The sequence below is a fragment of the Podarcis cretensis genome (genome assembly GCF_951804945.1).
Source record: "Podarcis cretensis genome assembly, chromosome: 2".
NCBI classification, from domain to species: domain Eukaryota; kingdom Metazoa; phylum Chordata; class Lepidosauria; order Squamata; family Lacertidae; genus Podarcis; species Podarcis cretensis.
This window is the reverse complement of record NC_137171.1, coordinates 33,538,367-33,554,310: the sequence shown is the minus strand read 5'-3', so window position 1 is coordinate 33,554,310 and position 15,944 is coordinate 33,538,367. Positions and strand designations below refer to the sequence as shown.

Genomic DNA, 15,944 nt, shown 5'->3' with positions numbered 1-15,944 from the left:
AAGAGGCTCAGTGGTTTAGACCCCAGTGCCACCCGCTCCCACTATATTTGTGGTAGCCAATGCTGGAAGGACAAGGCTACAGATGCAGGGCTTGATAAGTGTCAAAGCCAGCGCCACTGCAGAAGCATTTCAAAGTAATGAACCCCGGAAACAGAAATCAACTCTGAATCAGCAACAGATACTACAAAAACATCCAATGTCTGATTGCTTTGTGTAAGCTGAGCACAGCGGCTGCAGCCTAACCCTCTGTGCTTCTGGGCCCCAATGTGTGCTACTGCATCATGGACCAGGAGTATTTTGGGGAGATGCTGCAGCTACTTTGCCCAGTGGGTCTACACATGTTCCACTGCTGCCCTTCTGCACCCACCCTCCCAATAAGTTTGCTATGCAGGTGGAGAAGAACAGCCATCAGGATGGGGGTGGGGGGCATTGGGGGAGGTTGTAGCAGAGGGCTCATTGCCCATGCCCTCCATCAAACCACTCCCGTGTTGAAATATTAGGAGAAATAATTGCATGTGCATTTATAGACGTTCAGGCTGCTGTGTGAAATCTTCTGAGAATTGCCAGAGTAACACTTTCATGTTCAGAACCTGACTCCAATCCAGCCCATCAAAATCCTCCCATTACGTTAGAGCTAATCATATGAAAACATCGGCTTGAATTAGCTCTCCTGGTAAGATGATAGAACTGCCCATTTATTTTGGAAAAGAAATTTCAACAACATCCCCTTTGTTGAGAATACATTCCAGGTGCCTAGAATGTATTGAGCAGCCAACCACAGGTGACCGAGCAGGAGAAGTCCATTCAGAACCACAGCAGTGTTTTCAGACCTGTTTATATCTGGGCTCGGATAAAGCTGGCTGGTTTCTTGCTGTCGTCCAGGAGACCTCAAAAGTCTCAGAGCATCTCGACCAACTTGAAACTCCCCACCTCTTTAGTGGGAACGACGTTGATGAAAGTTTTGTACAGCACAGCCCCTTTGGGTAACTGGCAGATCACCTCTGTGCTTTCCTTGCTGCCGGGACGCGGCACGTAGACTTCCTTCGTGTATCGCACAATCCCGTCTTCGAGCGCGTAGAGCGAATTGTTGCGGCCAATTCCCACCTATTAGCAGGTGAACAGGGGGAAAATTAAAAGAGGAGAAAAGTTTAAGACTCTGGAGCAGAGCAGTGATGCCCAGTGGTACATGGTAGCACCTTGGTGTGTTTTGGTACATAGGTAACTAAACTCATGGCTCTGCTCATGTGAGAAAGGCTGTTTGCATAGCCACTGGGTGTCTGATGACAGAGCTGCCATGAAGACGGAAGCCACGGCATACGACAATAATGCTTCATGACCATATAAGACTTATTAAACTGCTGGCTGGCTACTCCCATTCACTTTTCCCATTGGATCTGTCACCCCACTTGGCTTGCTCCTATGAAAATACAGATGGGCAAAAAGTAGATCGCTGGATGATCTGCAATAAGCATTTATGGCTCTCAAGTGCTGAACAACAGCAAAACCAAAAGGCTTCATCCACTTCCTATTAGAAATGCTTCTAATTATTTGATTTATTGCCTGCCCTTCGCCCTAAGATCCCAGGGCAGGTCACAACAATTTAAAAGACCACATCAAAAACCGATTAAAGCTATTTAATAGCTGGGCTATTAAATTTGGCCAGAAGTTCTCTGATTCAGATTTGTGTTTTTATATGCAGGGCATTGCAGTGTTTGTGCTCTGCTGCAAAACCACCATTTTACACCTGACTCCCTCAGTCAACTTTCAGCCATGATTTTGCATCTGGCTCTGATTGGTGGATGTCAGGGTGCTCAGTAGAAAAGGGAACAGATACGGTAGTCGAGGATGGGGGAAACTGCATCCCTCCAGATGTTGTTGGAACACCCATCAGCCTGCATTGCCAATTATCAGGGATAACGGGAGTTGATGGGCCACAGGTTCCCCATCTCTGACACCTGCCTATGCACCTGCTGTAAAGCACTAGATACGGGGCTGGCCAAACCTCACCTGCTCATAAGTGATTTCAACACGCCTACAGTAAGTTCAGGTCACCTGAGACTTGGGTTTGGCTTCATTGGGATTTGGGATTATGTGTTACACTATTCTGCCCAGGTATTTCCTGGCATGGTTTGGGAGCTCTGCAAATAGACCTTTCTTTTAAAAAGAAAAATGTTTGAAATATTGCAAGTTGTGCTGTGCAGCAAACAGAACTCCCCTGTCTTACCACACTGTGAGCTGTGAAGTGCTCTCCCGCTACAGTGTAATTTGCCCATTTATTTTTAGATCCATGACTGAACAATGTTTTCCCAATGTACCCGAGACATTCAGGTGCGCGAAGCTGAACTATATTGTTCATTGAATCCAAATGTCACTTAAAACAGGGTTGCAAAAGCTTTACTTTTGGAAGTGAGAGCTGTTTCAACTAAGAAGGCTCCAATATCTTCTTGTTAGAATAAGCAACTCCCCTGGAAGCCTTCAAGAGAAGGTTAGTATAAAGAAACTTGGCTCATTTCAGGATAATGAAGAATGAAAAAGGAAGCAGGAAGTTTGCTGAAGGTGGAGCAGAACAAGCAAAGTCTCAATTATAAACACTCTTGGGAATAGCAAAAAGAATAACTTACGTGAGCCCCCGGGTGCCAGCGAATCACCCGCTGTGTCGCCAATGTGTTGCCGGCGTGGACAAACTTTCCTGCAAAAGGTGTTAAGAGGAAGCAATGAAGTGAAGAAATCGGCTTCCGTGATGAAAGCAGGCAAGCTGAATAGGAATTGCTCCATGGAACAAAAACTAGTCTCATTTCTTAGGAAGGAATGCCCATTTCAGATGATGCAAGATCACATAAATTAGAAAACCTGTCTCGGTCTCTCTCTCACTCACACAGAGGCTTCCTTTAGCATTCTCTCCAAACGACTTTTAATACTTCTGCAAACCCTGTGCTTATCCTAAGGATGTCAATACCTGGGAGTAATGGCGACACAGCACTATCCATGCACGTCCCCTGCTAGGTGTTGCCGAACTGCAACTCCCATTAGCTTCAGCAAACATGGCCAAATGGTCAGAGATGACAAGAGCTGTAATTCAGCAACACCTGGAGGGCCACAGGTTTTAGAATCATGGAATTGCAGAGTTGGAAGGGAACCCTGAGGGTCATCTAGTCCAACCCCCTGCCTTTTGCCTAACACGGGGCTCAAACCGCAATCCTGAGAGTCCTGTGTTCTACCAAATGAGCTCGCTACACCTTGTGCACGTGCAATGTAACACATGCAATGTAAACTGGGCGGTGCATTCCACTTCACTTATTGAGGCTCTCCCTTGCTGCATAACTCCTGAATTTGCATCCCAAAGAGAATTAATATCTATGCACAAATTTCAGTTAGCAGTACTGTGTGCTTCCAAGCCGGCAAGAATCCTGTTGTTGGTTGGTACAATTCTGCCACCTACTGGCCAGTCTTGCCAACGCACATCAGTAGTATACAGTGGTGCCTCGCAAGACAAAAAGAATCCGTTCCGCGATTCTCTTCGTCTAGCGGTTTTTTCGTCTTGCGAAGCAAGCCCATTGACGGCTTAGCGGATTAGCGCTATTAGCGGCTTATCGGATAAGCGGCTTAGAAAAAAGGGGGGGAAAGGGGGAAAAAAACACAGGAACTCGCAAGACGTTTTCGTCTTGCGAAGCAAGCCCATAGGAAATTTGTTTTGCGAAGCACCTCCAAAACGGAAAACTCTTTCGTCTAGCGAGTTTTCCGTCTTGCGAGGCATTCATCTTGTGGGGCACCACTGTATGCCTTCTTGAAAGCATCCCTGTGCAGCCAGGCAGCTGGCAGCAAGAAAAATAAGCTAACAGGCAGCTGCAAAAAGAGCCAAGGGACTTACCGTCCGTTACTTTAACTCCATAACTTTTCCCAGGACTTTTCCCCCCAAGATTTTTGGAGCTGCCTCCACTCTTCTTAGATGCAAACCTCACTGTGACTGCACTCAGGGGGGAAATAGGCAAAACTGTGGAGAGAGAGAGAGAGAGAGAAATGAAAAACTCATCAAAGGGGGGCGGGGAATATAAACTGACAATTATTTAAACTGAGAAAGAAACCTCACACCAGCCACTGAATACTAAAGTGTTTTGCGTTCTTTGAAAGTTGAGAGAGGGTGGGTTGGGGAGAACTGGTCAGTGTTGCGGTGACGACCATGAGCTGTGAGCCAGCAGTCCCCAGTTCAAACTGCAACTCAATTATGAGCACTCTGGGTGACCTTTTTATTTTTTAGATGCAGAGCCAAATAACTGCTGGCTTTTGTACTACCAAAGGAAGAAGAGCTGTTTTGTTTTTTGCAGGCTATATATTAAATGCCTGTGTGTGTGTGTGTGTGTGTGTGTGTGTGTGTGTGTGTATATAGGTTATTGGAACAGTTTTTAAAGACTGTCACATGTTGTAGACAAGGATGTTTGAACCAGTGGTGTTAGTAGAGCAGAGATGAAATACCACCAAGATTATTTCACAGCAGGAATGGTGATTTCATCTGCTGGGCTGCTGTTTGCCAATCCTGCATGCTAAATGTTTATTTCAGAGAGAAACCCATCAAATAAACTAAACAGAGGAAGAAGCAGGTTACATTAGCATTCACAGCTACTGGTTACACTGCACTTTTATTTTATTTTATTTTTTAAACCTGAAGTCTCTTTAAAATGGTCAACTAAAATGTCACAAAATAGCAAGCAAGCTTCTGAGTCCACCAGAAGCGTTCATCAGTGCCTGGGAAAGGACTTTAAAAAGGGAGTGTATCCCAAATAGAGGGGTACATTGTGCTAACTGGGAACACCCTCTCCTTAGAGGCACAGAATCCAGGATGGCTGAGAAGTAGATGTCACACGTTGCATAATTTTGTTGGATCCAGTCTTTAATGTTTACCAATATTTGGCATACAAGTGGTTCTTTCTTCAATGAAAAAGCGGCTTATCTAAAAGAACGGCCCATAAACACAAAGCCATTTCAAGTCAGCAATACTAACACTCCTTTTTGCAGGGCACTTCATTTGATTTATTTGCGTACAATTAGCAACCATTTCCTTTTCATTTCTGAAGTTTCCTGTTCAGTTGCCTAACTGGCACAAATCTAACTTCTTAGAAAAACGTAGGATTAAGCGCTGTGAATCCCAAGCACTCATTTGTAAGCGCCAATGAATTCAATGATGATAATAATTTTATCATTTTATATTCTGTCCATTTGGCTGGGTTTCCTAAGCCACTCTAGGCAGCTTAGAGCACATATAAAATCACCGTAAAGCATCAAGAATTATAAACGTCCCAATACAGGGCTGTCTTTAGATGTCTTCTAAAAGTTCTGTAGTTCTTTATCTCGACATCTGAAAGGCGGGTGTTCCACAGGGAGGGTGCCCCTACCGAGAAGGCCCTCTGCCCGGTTAGGCCAGGCCTATTCTATTTTCCCGGGTGTAATGCATGGGGAAATAAAACAGGCCTGTCCTGAAGATTTCTTAATACAAACCCATCCATGAATGCATACATACAGATCCGTGGTTCCCAATTATGGGGCACATGCCCCACAGGGGGGCAATTTTATTTTTAAGGGGGGGGATTCAAGAATGAGTTATTAACAGTGAATGGCCTTTTACGCTTCTTCCAGGTGATAGTTCACCTTTTGAATAATAAAAATTATATGTCACGGGGGACGGGCATCCGGATTTTAGAGACGCTTAGGTAGGGATTCAATTTAGCCATACTGCCCTGCCTATTAAGAGGGCTGTATTGAAAAGGGGTTGCCCATTCTTTTATTAATGAATTACTCCATTAGCTCAGGGCCGGAGCCAGGGCTGGATTTAGGTTTGATGAGGCCCTAAACTATTAAAGGTAATGGGGCCCTTTATATGCCCAGCTGTCCTTTGTCAACAATCAATTGTTGCTGTTTTTTGTGTTGAATATATGCTATATGGTAATTTATGGACCTAATACATGGGTATGCAAACTAAGGCCCGGGGGCCGGATTTGGTCCAATCCCCATCTAAATCTGGCCCGCAGTTGGTCCAGGAATCAGTGTGTTTTTACATGAGTAGAATGTGTCCTTTTATTCAAAATGCATCTCTGGGTTATTTGTGGGGCCTGCCTGGTGTTTTTACATGAGTAGAATGTGTGTTTTTATTTAAAATGCATCTCCGGGGTATTTGTGGGGCATAGGAATTCGTTCATTGTTTTTCAAATTATAGTCCGGCCCCCAACAAGGTCTGAGGGACAGTGGACCGGCCCCCTGCTGAAAAAGTTTGCTGACCCCTGACCTAATAGGTATCATAAGCGCCTACACAACACAAAACACTGTTGCTGTATGAAGGTTTTATTTGTTTTTTATCTTATATTATGGAAATGTCCATCCAGGTTTTTTTTTTTCCTTTAAATTTTTTTGGGGGCCCCCAAGAGAGTCGTGTCCTAAACTATAGCTTGTTTAGCTTACAGGTAAATCCGGCACTGGGCGGAGTGAAGAGATGATAAAATCTCCCAACCACCTCCCACCAGGATGCGAACAGACAAAACTGCCCAAACCCTCAACAGGCAAAACGTCACCAAAGGGTGGGTGGGAGGGAGAGAAGGAAGGAAGGATATTAAAACGGCCGGGGGGGGGGGGAGGGAGAAGAGTAATACCCAATTCTGAACAGGAAACCCTCCCAGTGCAGTGCAGTGCAATGCAATGCAATATCCCAATGCAATAATATAATATAATATAATATAATATAATATAATATAATATAATATAATATAATATAATATAATATAATATAATTAATATAATATAATATAATATAATATAATATAATATAATATAATATAATATAATATAATAATATAATAAAATAAAATAAAAGTCCCTTTCCCAGGCTACGAGCTTTTGCAGTCACTTTTGCGTTTGCAGCAATTGCGGCGATGCGGCATGTTTTGCACCAGGCGCCTCCCGCCTGCCCGTCTCTTGCACGCGTCTCGATCTCTCCCCACCCCAGCACCCCGTTTCCCGGGACTTGACCCCTTCCCAGGCCCCCTCCGCCCGCCACTCACGTTGCCCTCCGGAGCCCAGAGCCCAAGGCAAGAGCCTGCCCAGCAGCGCCGCCATTTGACCTTCGCCGCCGCCTCCCGGTTGGCAATCCGTCCGGCTCCGCCTTGCGCGGCTTCCGGATCCGGGGCTGGCGGGGAGAAGCGCCGCGTTTGAATGAGGCTCCGATTCCCGGGCTCCATCCCAACTGCTGCGGGCCAGGAATAGGAGGAGGAGGAGGAGGAGGAGAGAGGCTGCTTCTGTTTCTGAGCCGAGAGAGAGAGAGAGGTACCCTTCCTCCCTTTCCAAAGAGGCTGGGGGTGGTGGGTTGAGGGGGAGGAAGGCGCTCTGCACGGGCTCAGAAGCACTTTCCTCCTAGCTTCTCGCTCAGCATTCCAGGGACTCAACTGTTGAAAAACGAGTCTCCGGGGATGAAATTCAGACCGACCCCAAGGTGGGCTGACACGGTGGGTCCTCTGAAGGCGCCCCCGCCCAGGACACACGGGGGGTTCTTGCTTGCTTGCTTACCTTTCTATGCCGCTTTTCGTTCCCGGTGAATCGCAAAGCGGCTTACAAATCAAGAAAAAACCATTGCAGGACATCACAGACACAACATAGATAGAATAATGAACAAAATAATCAACAAAACCATTCAGATGCCAAGGAGATAAAAGAATTACACAACTTTTAGGAGACATCTGACGGCAGCGCTGCATCGGGAGGTTTTTAAACGCTTGATGGTTTCATTATGTTTTTAGATATGCTGTAAGCCGCCCAGAGTGGCTGGGGAAACCCAGCCAGATCAGCGATCCTTAAATAATAATAATAATAATTTGTGATCTATAAAGCACCAGTAACAAAACAACTAAAAAAAAATAAGCTAAGCAGCACAATTGCAATAAAAGTCATAGATTCACAAAGTACTGCAGCTTTCGTTACCTGTTTTAGTTTGTTGGTGTTTTTAGTAATTTATGGTGTGGTTTTCTTGTATTGTTTAAAACATGCTATTGTACACCTCTTTGAGCAGGCTGGCCCTGAAAGTGGGCTTATAAATCATGAAATAAATAAAAAACATAAAGGGTTTTGTTTTGTTTTGTTTTTTAAATTCAGTAATACATCATGAAAGGAGGTGGGGGGAGTGTAATGTCCAGGCCTGTGGCTTTCAATATTACTATCGTTGATACTACAGTATTTGCTCTTTCACATTCTGCGGCAACCATATGGAGTGGCAGTCAGTACTCACCCCCTTCATGTGCTACCTAGCTGCTGGGGCCAGGTAGCCCCAGATGTTTGGGTCTGTGGGTGTTTTCCTCTCTTCTCTCCCAAGCACCTGCACAGTCTACAGCTCTTGATTCTTCCTGCTGGAAGGGGAACCTCATCAAGCTCCCAGGGCAGCCATTGCCAACCTAGGACCCTCCAGATCTTTTGGACTACAATGCCCATCAGCCTCAGCCAGATGATGGGAATTGTAGTCCAAGATGTCTGGATTACCCCAAGTTGGCAAAGGCTGCTGTGGGGGAATGATGATGCCCAATGTCTGCTTCTCGTGCCTAAGAGGTTGCAACTGTTGTCGTTTCGACTAAATCTTGGCGCTTTTTTCCCTCAGGCGGTCTCCATTTCCCTGGCACTCTGCTCATCACGTGAGGCTGAACACCATGTCCCCAGAGTTGGGGGACAGTGATGATGAGGAGCTGCCAACCTTTGATTTCCTGAAGCAGCAGCCTCCAAGCATAAAAAGCGTTGTCCAAACTCCTCCTCTAGAAGAGAATGTGGTTGTGCTCTGCAGCTCAGACTCGGAAGATTCGTCCGTGGCCTCTCCTGCCTGGAAAAAACCACGTGGCAGCCAGGATTCGGCCAGGGCTCCCACTTGTCTGAAAGCGATAGTGCAGCTCAGCAGCGAGAGTGAGGAGGAAGTTATTCCCTTGGCTGAAAGGCTCAAGAGGAAGCTTTTGACGTCTGAGCCTTCCTCCGCTTGTCCTTCGTATACTAGGATCCGGGAACTGAGCAAGCGAGAATCCGCTGGAGGAAATGGACTCTGCTCCATTGATGAGAAAGCGGTCACAGATTGCGGGCGGCTGTCGCAGCTACCCAGATGCCAAGGAACCCAGGGAAGGGCTGTACCCAGTATATGGGAACTGTCAGATAGCGACCAGGAACTGGATCCATTGGATCCCAAGAAACAGACTGTGCTTTGCCCGACTGTTTGTGTCTCTGACCGCTTGGTTCAAAATGGCAGCTGTCAGGCGGCAGAGGAAAGCCTGAAACCTTTGCCTCTTCAGAGGAAAACAAAGCGCAACCAGGAGGAACTGGGCAAAGCCCGGCAGAGGACAAATGAGCGGGAAACCCAGAAGATGCTGCAGCAGCAGGAAAGAGAGAGGAGGAAGGCCCTTGCTAACCGGTGGAAGGCCCAGAGGCCAGAAGAGTGTCTGAAACACATCCAAGCAGTCCTAGATCCAGGTACTGCCCCTTCACTTTTAGCTCTGCTGGGTGTTAACTGCCTGCCCTCCCAATGGACCCATGTCCTGGAGCCGGCCCTACCATTTGGCGGAGCGTGGCAGCTCATGCAAGGGGTGTGTTGGGAAACAGAGCTGTTGCAAGCCCCACAGTTTGCTCGGAGTCACCTGAGGATCTTCAGCAAGAGAAATGTATTGAACTGGCCCTGCAGCTGATCTCTGTCCTCTCCTTAGGTCTATTACAGATTGAAGGTGGCGGGCTGGTGCTTACCGCTCTGCAGGCAATGGAGTGCAGCTGTGTGATTGAGAGTCAAGTTGTTCCTTGCAGTATCACCTGGAGAAGGAAAACTGGACTAGGTCAGGTAGGATTGCATTTCCTCAAAGGCTTCCCCCCTTTTTTCCCTTGTCTCTAGTGCTGAAGTCATAGTGGGAGGCAGTTGAACTGTTACTGAGCTATCCCTGTGGTGATCTCCCTGATAGCACATCCTTTCCCACCCACCTTTCTGGTGCTTGTCGCGTACATTTAACGCCATTTCCGGCAATATCCCCCACGTTACCTGAGCAAATATGCCAAGAGTTATCAGTTTGTTTGCTAGAGCCTTGTGGAACATACAATTTTGCAATCAAAGGAGGTCTGTTGCATTATATGAGCAGTGCGGCAACGAATTCCTCTAGAAACCTTTCAGTGACCATCAAGCTTTCTGATTTGGTAGCTAGAAAAAGATCTCCAGGACCTCCCCATTTTTGGTCTCCCAACATACCTCTCTTCGTTGCCCACAAACTTGCCCACACTCTGTAGCCAGAATTAGGCCCGTTTAACAAATATTCTTCACTCCCATTCGTTGGTTATTTCTCTCCTTCAAGAATTTGGCTTCCTCATTCTGGAGCATACATAGCAGTTTATACATCCCTTGTTTCTTTTTAATAGCAATAGCCCTCTCCTTTGTACTGTCCCACCTTAAATGTTTGTTTGTTCCTCTAGGCTGAAGAAGACAACTGGACAGAAGAACCCAACCTTCTAGTCCTAGTTCTGCTAGAAGAATTTGTTGCTATGATCCATAACAATAAACAGGTGAGGTCACTCACGATGTAGTGTCTTAACTGCTACCCAAGTAGCAGCTTGCACCATCTATTTAAAAACAATCTATCAGTGTTCAGGCTTGAGGCCTAGTGAGTCCTCCAGGCCTCTCTGCCGAGCCCGTGTGATCAAGTGCCTTTGCTTGGTTGTGATGTGTACTTGAACTCTGATAATACCACTTGCTTTCTGGATGGAGGGATGTGCGTGTTTGTGTGTAGGAACCTCTGGTTTTGGCAGGGCTGGAATGTAGCCTCCTGGGTGGCTGGGGCAACCCAGCCAGATGGGCAGGGTATCACTAATAAAATAATAATAATAATAATAATAATTATTATTATTATTATTATTATTATTATTATTATTATTATTATTTTATTATATAGATGTAAGAGACACACTCACCCACTTCTGCCTCTTTCCCTGCCCACCATTGGAATGGTTCCCAACAAGATATTACAGTCCTTGAGCTGGAAAAGGTTCAACACCCTTGGCATATAGGAGGAGGCCCAGGCATTGTTTCATTCTGAAAAACTGGGGAGTGCATGAACCTGAAACTTCAGCTGTACATATGGGTTTGTCCGGAGAGAGAATGTGAGCCTTATAACGCCAATTGGAGGTGGTGGTTTCTTTGTTGTTTTAATTTTGGTCCAGGAATATATAGTCTCTGTTTTCTTGTATGTGTCTTGCCCCCAGGTTAGCATGGAAGGGCCCACTGAGACTCTACAGAGCTTTGCGGCAAACATCATGAAGAAAACCCCTGGGAAGACTCTGGCCCTGGCTGTAGTAGAACTAGAAAAATATTTCAGGTTAGAATGTTGCTGAAATTTCCGAATGCTGCCTCCCCACTGTGAACGGTCATGGCAATAGGCTCCTCAGTATCCCCCAGTCTCTAAGTCACAGGAAAAGCCATGCAAACTGGTACAGCAAACACTGGTTTGCATCATCTGAGCAGAGCAGCATACGCAGACATGCAGTGCCTACCGGACCTTTCTCAGTGGTGCTGTCTGTGGTTGCAGGGCATATATATTTTACCACTGGGAATGCCAATTTTTAGCAATGCAAATAGTTGTTACCGCCAACGCAGGCTGTTCATTTGTTCTTTGTCCTCTCAGTTCTCACAAGCTTAAGTCGCGGAAGAAACTGCAGCAAGCATTGCAGAGTGGCAGTGAGGCCCAGGAGCAGAGCAAACAGAGGAATCGGAGAGGAAAGGCAAATTCCATCCCAAACCTGTCGAGACTGGACGTGGAAGAAGTGAGTGAGCATGGAGTCAGTGTCCCATGTGTTGCTTTTTCGTTTTGCTTCTTCCTCCAGAGTAAATTCTACCCTGCCCAGGCACTTGGCTGATGAGTAAATACTATCATGCTGTGATGTCTCTGATGATGGAGACTATTATTAATCACCAGGAGGGTGCAGGAGATGCCAGAGACTCGTATCCCAAAGCTAAGCTGCCTTTCTCACCATCATCCTTTGCCTTTGCAGGGTTTGGTGGCTCTGCAGCTTCAGACGGGTATCCAAGTTCGACTCCTCGAAAGTTGGAAGGAGTTTGCCGACTTTGCCAGTACGTTCACCAAGGCTGTGGCAGAAGCTCCATTCAAGTGAGTGAGCAAACACTTCTCTGAGCACATCTCAGCAGCTTCGCTTTCTGGTGTGCCGCTGGGTTATGTGGGCACTGGGCTCTCTCCCGAGTGCTGTGCCTTCTGGTGGAATCTAAAATACTGATTTTTGCCATGGGGCCCATTTCCTGGCCTGATTGGGTCTAACTGGCATCTCAAGGGTCAGTATGGTACGCAGGAATTCCCATCTGGCTCAATCTCCCATTTAGCACCTGTTGCCTTAGTTTCAGATACTACTTGAGAAGCGTTTGTTGATTCCTGCCAGGATTGGGGTTTCTCCTGCAAGGATTTGTTCCATTCCGCTGCCAGTAGTGGTCTCCAATCCTCTACGTCTGGCAGTCCCATTCTCCAAATTCCTGCCTCAAACACCACCATCTTTGGCCTTCACATTAGAGGAAAGTGAGGGCCAGGAATTTCCACTGCAGCCTGACAGTGTGTTTCCTGCAGTATTTTAAGTGCACTTTGTATTTGAAACACGTAGTGAGCATACCTGGCAGCTAGAAAGAGTCTCTGGATATGTTACAGGAGAGAGAGTTGTCAGACCCATGGTAGAAACTTGACAATTTTTCTCCTGCTGTAACATGCGAAGCAGGCTCAATTCCTTGAAGTGACTGACACACTCAGTTTGTGTACTTTAAAGCTCTTGATTTCAATGCTTTTTAATATCCTTGGTATTTGGAAAGACCTGACAGTGTTTGCGCAAGGTGCTGAGATTCTGAAAGAAGAGCTCATTTCAATGTTCAGATGGAAATGTGAAAACAAACACCTTCTAATGTGTGCTTGACACATGGAAAGACTTACTCTTGGTATGAGAACTTCCTTTCCTTGCTTTCTGCTGTGGACAGATAATTTCCTTACAAAGGGTGAACACAAGCGCTAGATGCAATACACCCATAACTTTGTTCTGTTGTGTTTTTCGTTCACGTCATTTGCAGAAGGGAACGAGATAAAACCAGCTTCTCCTTCTGCCTAGAGGGAGACTGGATCGGGGGGATGAAGGTGGACCGCTTTGGAAAGGGACTGCTGCAAGTTTGGAAGAGGCAGATCCAGCAGTTTAACCGGGTCAGCCTAGAGACAGCCAATGCCATCGTGGCCAAATACCCATCTCCTCTCCTTCTGAAACAGGTATGCTCTTCTGCTGCCAAAGGAATACTGTATTCTAGGTTGTGAGCGTTCTGTGCATGGGCACACACTCAAGATTCTGTGAAAATACACAGCTAGTCTGTATTCAGCACAGAAACTCAGATCTTGGAAGCAATTATACATTGGTAACTTTAACTTAAAATAGCTTATTCTGTATCTAGAATTTAGGCATTGTATAGTACAGGCTACCCAGTCTTGTGCTAAATGTAATTGATGTTGGAAGTTGCTTGCAACAGTTCAAGCCTGAATTATGTCCCACTATGTTTAATAATGGGATTTACTTCCAGGTCAGCCTGCACAGGATTGTGGCCTCAGTAACTAACCAGAGATGTGACTCGATACATCTGCAGCGGGTTTTACCTCCACTGCTGGGGAGACAGTGTGCTTTCAAATACCAGTTGTTGGGATTCACAATTCACAGTTGCACTTGGGTCCTGCCAGAGTGAGAATAGGGTGCTGAACTAGATGGACCCCTGGTCTGACCCAGTACTGAACCTGAGAAAAGCAGCTGCTTCTGGGCTAGGCTCTCTTCTGGTTTTCCTCCCTCACATCAGCCACATATTGCCCAATCTGTGATACAGATTGTTCTTTGAAAATGGCACAGGCAAAGATTCCACTGAAGGATACGTAGATGTGTTTTGATGGAACACATCAATGCGTCAAGAGGTTCATGCAATGTACCCAGCTCTTTGCAGAAGCAATTCAAGAGCACATTTCTGTCCATGTTTATGTAGTGGACTTACTCCCTTGTCTATATGCAGCCCCTGTGCTTCAGTGAATCTGCCCTCCTGCCTTAGAACGGGATATCCAGTATGATGCAGAGAGTCCTGTTAGACGTCTGTTCACTCCACCACTGAACTGCTCTCATGATCAGGAAAGCATTCTGAACATTAACCAAACTTTGCATTCCTTTTACTATAAAGCTACTACTACTGTTCTCAGTGGAGACGGTGACTCGTTACACCTTTTTTTAAAAAACCAAAACAACAACAACAAAGTATTTCTCTCCAGATATCCCATTTTGCATTTTTGAAGCTGATCTGTTTTCCTTTCCAGCGGCCCTTGCCGAGTTGTCTCTTTGTTGCCATCTGCCTACTTCTCCAGTTTTGTTTTCAAGGTTCTTTTTATTTAGATTTTCCCATAATACAGTAAAATTACAACTACAGAAGATACAAATTGAGTAAGCGAAATTACAAAGTCCTCTCTTAATTAAAAGTAATTCTTGGCCCTTACCACCCACAGAGGACAGTAGCTCCTCCCAGCCTCTCACCCTGAGAGACCGACATCCCTGTCTGTAACTCAGGAGTCCTCCATCAAATCTCCACCATCCCCCAAGAGTATACAACTTCTCCCAGTTTTTTTCAGTCTCTCAGTAACAGAACTGCTCACGCTGTATTCAGTGGGCTTGGGGAGTGGCTGATTGCCACTTGAGTTATTTGCATGGCTGTGCAAAGCCTTGCTCATAGGAAACCTGTAACCGTGATGGTGGGGAGGAGAGCAGGCAATGGGAGGCTTTGGCTAGGAGTAACTAGCTAAAGGATCAATCGGCCAACTGCTCTCTTATCGAGACTACAAACTTACTATGGGAAGTGCAATTATCCAAAGTCGCAAAACTGCCCCAGCAACGGGATTGTAGGTGGATAAATCATCTCTTGGGGAAAAAGTGAATGTAACTTCAGGCTGGCTATATTGGCCAGCTGCTCTATGGCACATACTTGGCTTCTTTAGTAAACCAATCTTAGACTGATTCGGCAAGTTTATTCATATATCGCATTTTGTGATGTGTAACGTTCTTTCTGTGTTACATTTAGGCCTATGACACCCGCCCTTCTCTACAGGAGCGGCACAACCTCCTCGCAGAGATACCTGTCCGCCGTGGCGATGGGGTGACAGCTACTACAAGGCGGGTTGGCCCAGAGTTATCCAAACGGATTTATCTGCAGATGACTTCCCATAACCCTGACCTTTCCCTGGATGCTACTGGGTGATGCTGAACTATGTATTTTAAGTAAGAACTTCATTCAAATCTTTTTTTTAATAGCGGGAAGAAATGTTAAAACTAAACGTTTTTTTAAAATACCAAATGTGTCGCTGCTTGGCACCCGGAAAGGACTCCTACTTTTCCCCCTTTATTCCTGCAACAGTCCTTATTAGGCAATCAAGTATTTCTTGGCTAACCAGGAATGATTGAGTTGTAGTTCTTTTATCAATCTTGGAAAGAAAACCCAGGCACAACCCCTGCCACTCTGCATCTACCCCCTTACTACTCAGGATAGACAAGGATGCTAAAGAGGAGATGGGCAGTGCTTGTTCTACACCAACGTTATTCAGAAATTTGTCAAATTAATTTTAAACGTTGCTAAAGAGGCTGGGCTTCAACAACTCTGACTTGAACGTAAGAGGTGCCCATGTGCCAAAATAGAAACAGAATATTGATTTACTCATAGCTATGTCCTATTCGTTCAATATTTTTTAATTTTTGTTGTTATAAGAACCTAAATCTCCTTAAAAGCACAAACTATGTAACGGATGTCTATTTGACTAGAGCTGTGCATGTGGGTTATGTAACTTTACATATTAAATGCTTTACGGGAATTTGCCACAGGAAAGAAATCTCAAGTTGCATCTCCACCACTCTCAGCT

At 45.7% G+C, this 15,944-nt stretch overlaps 2 protein-coding genes across 3 annotated transcripts; one reads left to right on the top strand and one right to left on the bottom strand.

Annotated features, from left to right (window-relative positions):
• Nucleotides 1-674: 674 nt before the first annotated feature.
• Nucleotides 675-7,171, bottom strand: MRPL27 (mitochondrial ribosomal protein L27). The gene is made up of 4 exons (XM_079967504.1): nt 7,044-7,171; nt 3,869-3,991; nt 2,622-2,689; nt 675-1,104 (listed from the first exon to the last, which is right to left on the bottom strand). Exons 1-4 carry the CDS (start codon nt 7,096-7,098, stop codon nt 898-900), a joined length of 453 nt encoding a protein of 150 aa, XP_079823630.1. The 5' UTR covers nt 7,099-7,171; the 3' UTR covers nt 675-897.
• A 3-nt stretch (nt 7,172-7,174) lies between these two features.
• On the top strand, nt 7,175-15,914 carry EME1 (essential meiotic structure-specific endonuclease 1). 2 transcript variants are annotated; one of them, XM_079967418.1, is made up of 9 exons: nt 7,175-7,305; nt 8,624-9,474; nt 9,705-9,832; nt 10,453-10,542; nt 11,239-11,351; nt 11,658-11,796; nt 12,025-12,140; nt 13,094-13,283; nt 15,113-15,914. In XM_079967418.1, the coding sequence occupies exons 2-9, from the start codon at nt 8,673-8,675 to the stop codon at nt 15,287-15,289; spliced, it is 1,755 nt and encodes a 584-aa protein (XP_079823544.1). In that variant the 5' UTR covers nt 7,175-7,305; nt 8,624-8,672; the 3' UTR covers nt 15,290-15,914. The 2 variants fall into 2 exon arrangements, with proteins under 2 accessions (XP_079823544.1, XP_079823543.1); XM_079967417.1 differs by lacking the exon at nt 7,175-7,305 and adding an exon at nt 7,466-7,484.
• The last annotated feature ends 30 nt before the right edge of the window (nt 15,915-15,944 follow it).